Genomic DNA, 8602 nt, shown 5'->3' with positions numbered 1-8602 from the left:
GGTGGGAAGAGCACAGATAGCCCATTGAGTAGCTTTGTGCTTAATTACAAACAAACAAACATTGATGAAGTTAGAAAATTCCAGTTTTTTTCTTTACCTCGGTAGGTTAGCAGTAAGTTTTCTGACTTACAGCGCTAAAATCCTGGGCTAGATTCTCTGCGACGGACAAAACGCATATCATCAATCCGTTGGGTTACCCCCCCTAAAAAAACAAATAATTAAACATTCTGAATGGTAAAAAATTTTAGAATGTTCTTTAACATTTTTCGAAAGAAAATAGATTCGAACACAAATCACATTTAAAGAAAGTTAGCAAGAAGATAAATCATTATTTGTCCTTAGTTTAGATAAAGGATATAAAATACTTCAAAGTGCATTATAGAAATCAGGATTAAGCTCGCTGGTGTTATTTCTCCGAAAGGGGCCAAAGGCCGCCTGGAGGGGTCACCTGTTTAAACCACTGGCACCATTAGACAGTAGTATGTTCTCTGTCAGTCAATCAGTCAGTATACACTAAAATGACGTCACATAAGGAACGCTTAACGTTGTAATTTGTACTGTCGTCACGTCAGTAAAACATGCACATGCCATGAATCACGAGAAGAATTATGCACTCTGTCGGCTACAATACAGCATGACATATGAACTTCAAACGCAAGAGATAGTAATATTTGTTACTCTTAATTTGTTTTTATTTACTCTCGAAACAGAACACTTTCGTGGACCCTGCGGAAATACATCTAATTACATTCGTGTTGGGAGGGGGGAGCCATTACTTCGAACTGTCAAATTCTAGCTGAAAACAATGTATATATATTAATAGAAAATAAGGATCAATCCCGTTTGGAGTGCTGACCTGTCCTTTACTGTCTCTCGGTCAGACAGTAGAAGGTTTTTAAGACTACAGCAACAGACAGACTCATCCAGACAAACTGGAAAAAATAGGTGGTTTGTATACTGTACAAACAGCTTATAGTGATAACGAAAGGTGCGTTTATTTTAAATATCTTAACTATTCAGAATCGCAAACTATCCACCTTTTAAAGTTGTGTTTACCTATAGTTTGTGAAATGAAATACTTATGAAGACTTTTTGTTGTTAAACACAAAGCTACACAAAAAGCTATCCGTGCTTTACCCACCGCGGGTTTCGAAACCCGAGTTTTCGGCGTTATAAGCCCTCAGTCTTACCGATGAATAGCGTTAATTAATCATGTAGAAAAGCTCTGTACGCTATGTAAATAGTTTGTTTGGGTTTTGAATTTTGCGCAAAGCTACACGAGGGCTATCTGCGCTAGCCGTCCCTAATTTAGCAGTGTAAGACTAGAGGGAAGGCAGCTAGTCATCACCACCCACCGCCAACTCTTGGGCTACTCTTTTACCAACGAATAGTGGGACTGAGCGTCACATTATAACGCCCCCACGGCTGAAAGGGCGAGCATGTTCGGTGGGACGGGGATTCGAACCCTTAGATTGCGAGTTGAGCGCCCTAACCACCTGGCCATTTAAAACTAGAAAAATGTCTACACATAGACCGTCAACTAGATGACTCTTTGAACTTCGCCCTGTTAAGGTCAGTAACAATATGTTTGTCTCTTTCTTTTTGTTTTTCTCCACTGGAACATAAAATTAAGGAATGGTCATTTCATTTATTTCCTATAAGATTTCTTCCACATTCCACTCCTCTACCCCATTTCCCCTTACCGTCTATTCTTATAACCTTCTGGGATGACAGTAAGTGGTCACTTTAGTTCTAGGGTAGCGCTCATGATTTTAAGGGTCGCCAGCTAAGCTTACTCGCCCAATTCTACAAGTAAACAGATTAGTCCTGCACTTGGCATCCTATTAAATCCGTATTAAGCCAGGTAGCGCGTGAGTCTCCGTGTCACGGACACGCGCCCTCCTTCAGGCGAAAGTTGGAAGCTGGCGCCAAGAGTGCTTTTTTTCACATTCCAGGCAGGTGAACGCACTGGCGGAATTTACCCGAAGAAATAAGTGTCATATCCAGCACTGAAGCTTTTTGTGAGAAAGACTATGGTAATTAAGGTATTAAAGGAAGATGTTTCTTTCTTTTCTTACTGTTTTATTATTATGTATTTGTGTCGCAATAAATGCATTGCCCTATAAATGTGTTATTTATCACTGAGGAAAAACGCAAGTTTGGATACTTTAACAAGTAACATTATTATAATTTACAGAAAATAAAAAAAAAGAACGCACGCACGCAGCATGTACATGACTTCTGGTCATATGAGCCGTTTTTCTTACCGCTTATCAGAGCTTAGTCTAATATTGAATTGTCGCGTCAGGATCAACTAGAGCTGGTTGATCATTTGGCGCCAGTGATTCGCTAAGTTAGAATCCACTGGCTCCGCCTTAGAGCTTCTTCCCACGTGCCCACATGCTAGGGCCAATCCCCCGTTCCATAACCCTCAGTCCATTGTGGACTCAATCAAGCATGTCAAATATTTCTCGCACATGACGTCACCAATAAACATGGAAATGCTCTTGCACCCTGCCATGTATCACAGAGGTTACAAGCACGTGTTAGAAGACACCTGGACCGAGGGTAGGCCTGAAACTTAAGAGGTATATCAGTTTGTAAAGTGTTCAATAAGTTGCTTGGACAGACTGCGTTCTATGACGTAAGTTGATTTTTACGAATTTTAGATTAAACTTAAGAGAGAGAGCTTTGTATTTTTGAAAGGGGCGAAAAGGGAATTTCATATATTAAATAAAATCAACAAATGTCGTTTCGAGCAGAACACTTTCTCTTGACGATTACCATGGAAACCTTTATTAAGTCACCAACAGTCGCCCTAGAAGGCAACTTACGTTTGAAGATACCTCAGATACAGGTTTCCAGGGTCATCTGTTGCGTTCTGATAGAAGTAAACCAGTTCGTATAAGTGTTTTAGTTTTTAGTTTTAAGTTCAAACAACTTCCAACCAGCGTGCCATGCATGCTCGAGGAAAAAGCAAAAAGGGAATTATGTGATGTGGATGTAAACAACGTGTTTAATTGGTATTGTCGGGGAAAGTTTCTAACACAAACATCAAACAAAACTTAGAAGTATGATATAAACAATAGAAATAAAATGGCGTACCTTTTTTTACCCCTATTATTTGGTAATTACATTCGTATTTAGACACCCAATTAAAATGTATCACCCTCGTTAAGGATAAAGACACAAATTTGCCTCTGTTCTGGTCACCTTTCAACGAGTTAGAAATTAGTGTTCTCAAAATACTTTCGTAAGTCGCCATTATATTTTGTCGCTTAGCGATTAGCAAAGTGTTGAGTGAATCTCTTAACACCAGTTTTTATAATGACTCTAGGCTATTTGCTATGATTTTAACTTGAGATATAAACGTGTTGAACATGCGGGTTTTGACCTGTGTTTAAGAAACGAAAACATTTTCACATTACCGTGTGAAAATAAGAAACAAATTTTAAATATCGCTGTTAACGTTGTTTTTTTTTCTTAGTGAAAACTATACAATGGGCTATCTACACTTTGTCCACCACGGAGAACACTCCCCCTCTCCACCCCACTTCTCCAGTGGCTGAGCGGAAAGTCATTGGGTGTATAACACTAAAAAAACTGGGTTTCAATACCAGCGGTGGGCACAAGACAGACAGACCATTGCTTAATGTTGTGCTTAACAATAAACCACCGCGAAGAATCGAACCTCGGATTTTTGCATTGCAAGTCCACAAACTTACTACTGACCCACCAAGGGACCGCTCATAAAGATGGATTTTCATTTCAAATCTGTTACGGATTGGTTTATTGTGTTATAATGCAGTAATTAAAACACACCTCTAACTATGTGAACTTTAGAATAAAACCTCGTAAAAGACAAATGAAATAATTTAAAGCAAAAAAATACGCAATTCGAAATAATATACACACATTTAATTTTTTTTTCTCCGCAAAAATATTTTAAAGTGGCAGTTGAGAGGCACTTCTTTAGACTCCTATGTTAATCCACAAACATTTTTCGTCTCCATGATATTTTCATTTGCTTGCCAGGTTCCTTAACTAACAGATTTAAAATATCAATCGTTTCTTATCTGAAAATAGAAACCAGCTGGAGTTCATACGAACTAGCTATACGTTTTTTGCTCCTACGAAGTTGAGGCTACGAATAAACTGGTAGAAACTTTACTTTTGTTGCTCGGTGTATCTTCAATCATTTCTATATATAAATATATATGTGTGTTTTGATTTACTAGTCTTGTGGCCATATTCAAAATTGGGTTGTCTCTGATTTTCGGGCAAACATACACAAGGATTTGTTTGTTTGAAGTTAAGCACAAAGCTACACAATGGGCTATCTGTGCTCTGCCCACCACGGGTATCGAAACCTGTATAAGTCCGCTGTGTCTCTGGGGGGGGGGGGGTACACAAGGACTATCTGCGCATAGTCGTCCCTAATTTTGAACTTATAGACTAGAGGGAAGACAACTAGTCAAAAGTACCCACCACCGACAACTCTTTGGCTACTCTTATCTCTGGGGGGGAGGGGCTACACAAGGACTATCTGCGCATAGTCGTCCCTAATTTTGAACTTATAGACTAGAGGGAAGACAACTAGCCAAAAGTACCCACCACCACCAACTCTTCGGCTACTCTTATCTGACATTGTAGTAGGATTTGATCATCACACTTATACTGCGCCTGCAGCCCCAAAGTGCTGAGAATATTATTATGACAATAAGACGCGAGCCATGAATTATCAAATACACCATCCTGGCTGCTAACAACTAGGCCACGCTTAGCCACATATTGCAAATTTGATCTTCCTTTGGTGGGGCGTCATGTAACTGATGAAGTACATTTTCTAGTTCTTGTGCTGTGTACATAGCCTGCTATTTGATTTCCTTTGCTTTGGTGGGGCGTCATGTAACTGCAAAAGTACATTTTCTAGTTCTTGTGCTGTGTACATAGCCTGCTATTTGATTTCCTTTGCTTTGGTGGGGCGTCATGTAACTGCTAAAGTACATTTTCTAGTTCTTGTGCTGTGTACATAACCTGCTATTTGATTTCCTTTGCTTTGGTGGGGCGTCATGTAACTGCTAAAGTACATTTTCTAGTTCTTGTGCTATGTACATAGCCTGCTATTTGATTTCCTTTGCTTTGGTGGGGCGTCATGTAACTGCTGAAGTACATTTTCTAGTTCTTGTGCTGTGTACATAGCCTACTATTTGATTTCCTTTGCGTTGGTGGGGCGTCATGTAACTGCTGAAGTACATTTTCTAGTTCTTGTGCTGTGTACATAGCCTACTATTTGATTTCCTCTTCAATTTGTCTCTCGTTGGCTCATGGGTTATAACGCTAAAATTAGGAATTCGATCTATTCAGCGGACACAACGTAGATAGCCCATTGTATAGCCCTGTACTAACATAAGACAAACAACTCTACTGTATTCATTTAAATTGTTTCTCATATACAGTCCAGTAGTTGCACAACTGTTGGAAAAGAAGGAAACTACAATGTGAATAATTTCTTTAATATATTATTTTTTTGTTTGAGACCTGTTTAGGATACCTTGTTTTGAAAAACAATTTATTTGTTTTTGTTTCTTCTCAGTTTCAAGTAAATCTTGCCCTCGAATAATGAGAGCCCCTAAAATCCTCGTGATCCTCCACAGAGGCCTCAATTTGAAAATTTCCAGTCTTAATTCAGATTACTGTTTTGAACTTACATGTTAATTTCTCTTTTTAAGCGATTCGGTTAAATCAAACATGTGAGCTTCCAGAGATTTCGACCCCCCCCCCCCACACGCACATCTATTTTGGGAACTTCCTAATAACTTTTTGAATTTTTTTCTTCGTTCTCATTAATTGGAGTAAGGTGCTTACATGCAAACATTTCATGTCAAGAATTGTTGGAGGAGTTCAAAACTTGAATAAACATAAGTACAATTGAGAATTGCTATATGGATTAGTCGATGTTTAAAGTATGCCACGTATTTTCATTTGAGTGAAAATAACGGTAAACGTTTTAACAGACACACAAATACATAGGAAGTACATTATATCCATGGTTCGTTTTAAGCCATTCTAACTACGCTCAGTACGAAGACTGTTTTTGAGAATAATGAATACTCGTTTTATCATACGAAATAAAAGGAATACATAATACATATGTATAAAATAGTACCGTCTATTGTATGTCCATGTAATTACTTAGCAGGGTATGGATGGATCTTCACCAAAATTGGTATGGAGGTTCATTCGGTCCATGCGGGGATACATACACATTTTCAGTTTTGCGTTTTGCGGTTTTTATGAACATTTTTGTATTTTTTACAACTGCTTCGTCCCCTGTTATTGGATATTCATCAAATTTGGCATGAAGGTTTGTTGGATCAATGTTGAGATACATGCATTTCAAATTTTGTGTTTTACAGCTTTTATGGGCGTTTTTTTACAATTACATATAAGGGAAGCAACTTTTCATGTCCTAAGATAATCTTTCATTATTCACGAATTTACATAACTTCCGTCCAGGGTACCAGTACTCTAGCTAGTATATAATATATATATATATATGTGTCTAAAATCTAAATCGTAAAACGAAGCATTTCGGATGTGTGTGTTTGTGTGTGTGTTTGTGTTTGTTTTTTTTTTTGGTTTGTTTTTATGCCTTATTAACAGTAGAATTCATTGTAAAACACACAAATCTTGTAAGTTTGTTGCCCAGCGAGAACACCAAATTCAAACGCTAATAGCCTTTGTAATTTAAATAGTATTCTCACATGCAAACGTGTACTTGATACATTTTTATGCTCAGTTTCGGAAATGTACAGAAAAAATTATGTTACAGCATTGTAACACTTCGAAATTCAAAACCACACACGCGAAAGGGAAGTATTGTAACATGTTGAAATACAAACACCCGCAAGAGAACAAAAACAAGGCACATAGACCAACGCTTCACTTGCATATATGAAAAACAAAGAAACAACATATACGCAGGCGCAGCGTTGTCCTGTGTTTGAAAAAAAGAGAAACAAGACACGTGCGTTTAGCGTTCTAGCATACAGAAGGACAAACTAGATACAATAATACAGCGTTGTAATAAATCAAAATAATAAAATTGTGATGGTAAAGAAAATTATGTCCACGTTTGAGCCAAAACGACCTGCAGCGGAATTTGATATATATATATATATATGAAAATTATTAAAATAGCTAAATCATGATAGCAACGTTTTTTATAATCGCACAGTTATTATGAGCCATTTTTGTATTCCTATACTTTATTCTCTACTAGCTTGGCTATCCGTTCCCTGGACGGAAGTTATGTAAATTCGTGATTAATGAAAGGTTATCTTAGGACATGAAAAATTACTTCTCTTACATGTAATTGTAAAATACGCTAAAATGCCCATAGAAACTGCAAAACACAAAATGTGAAATCGCAAGTTTGCACATATCTCCGCATGGACCCAACATACCTTCATGCCAAATTTTGTGAAGATCCATCAACAAGGGGCGAAATGGTGGTAAAAAACACCCATAAAAATCGTAAAATGCAAAAATGCTAAACTGAAAATTTGTATGTACCCCCGCATGGACCTAATGAACTTTCATACATCTTTTGGTGAGGACTCATCCACACCCTGCGTAGTAGTTACACGGACAAACAACAGACAGTAGTACTATTATATTTATCTAGATAAGTCTAGTTTCAAGTTCTGTAAAATATGAAATTTCACTAACCAATCAACGGCCTATAAACTTACAGTACTTGAATTCGTGTGCTTCAGAAATAATTGAAATATCTAGTGTTGTTTTAACCCATTTAATCGCTACATCATGTTTGTCGCTGCACTCTAAAAACAACAACAACAACAAATTTATCAGACTTAGTTATGAGATTCTCTAGGATTATACATTTTAGACAGAGCATACAATATAATTTAAACCCAGTTTCGCGTATGACTCAAAACACTCTAATTCATAAGATTTGACCTGTAATGACTTAGGTGTGGAGTTCTGAAGGCACGTGCCCCCTCTCCAATTTTTACTCCATGGTGAAGTGCCCCTTTGAATTGGAAATAGAGATTTATGTACACAGCCGTAGCCAGTCATTTTTGCGCCCTGGGCAAGTTTCACTAACTGCGCCCCTCCCCCTTTCTTCATGGCCGTGCATGTCGGTCGGTCTGCGGAGGTTCCATGCAGTGTACTGGACTTTAGGTCTGCCAAACGATTTCATATCACACATCTTTTCAGAACAAATTTGTTATTTATGGTTGCTATTCTATCAATATCAAGTGTTTTCATAACATAGGGTAGTTAATAAATATATTTTAAAGATAATTACTAGAACATAAATGAATCATCGAATAAATCAATGATCCGAATTTAATTGTAATAAATCTAAGTTTTTACTTTACTTTATAGCAATGACAAACACAGTAAAAACCCAGTTACCCTGTCGCACGTGTTTCCTGTAATGTTTGATAACCAACAGAATTTTAGGATGTCCCGGAACATTGGATATGCTATTCCTCAAGCCCTATTTTTCCTTTTCCTAAAAATATATAGATATTACGAAAGAACGTGTAGCTAAATGAGATGGTAAATA

General features: G+C 37.5%; 1 protein-coding gene across 2 annotated transcripts in view; it reads left to right on the top strand.

Moving 5' to 3' along the window:
• The first annotated feature begins 2450 nt into the window (after window positions 1-2450).
• LOC106465476 (leukocyte elastase inhibitor-like) overlaps window positions 2451-8602 on the top strand; it is a 21522-nt gene continuing 15370 nt past the window's right edge. Inside the window, exon 1 of one of the 2 annotated variants that reach the window (XM_022393384.1) lies at window positions 2451-2644. In XM_022393384.1, the coding sequence (XP_022249092.1) occupies window positions 2640-2644 (5 nt within the window). In that variant the 5' untranslated portion in view covers window positions 2451-2639. The remainder of the gene's footprint in view (window positions 2645-8602) is intronic. The other variant, XM_013925705.2, reaches the window with a different exon arrangement.

Source organism: Limulus polyphemus, unplaced genomic scaffold (genome assembly GCF_000517525.1).
Source record: "Limulus polyphemus unplaced genomic scaffold, Limulus_polyphemus-2.1.2 Scaffold1957, whole genome shotgun sequence".
Lineage (NCBI taxonomy): Eukaryota > Metazoa > Arthropoda > Merostomata > Xiphosura > Limulidae > Limulus > Limulus polyphemus.
The sequence above is the reverse complement of the archived record's forward strand: the minus strand, read 5'-3'. Positions and strand labels throughout refer to the sequence as shown.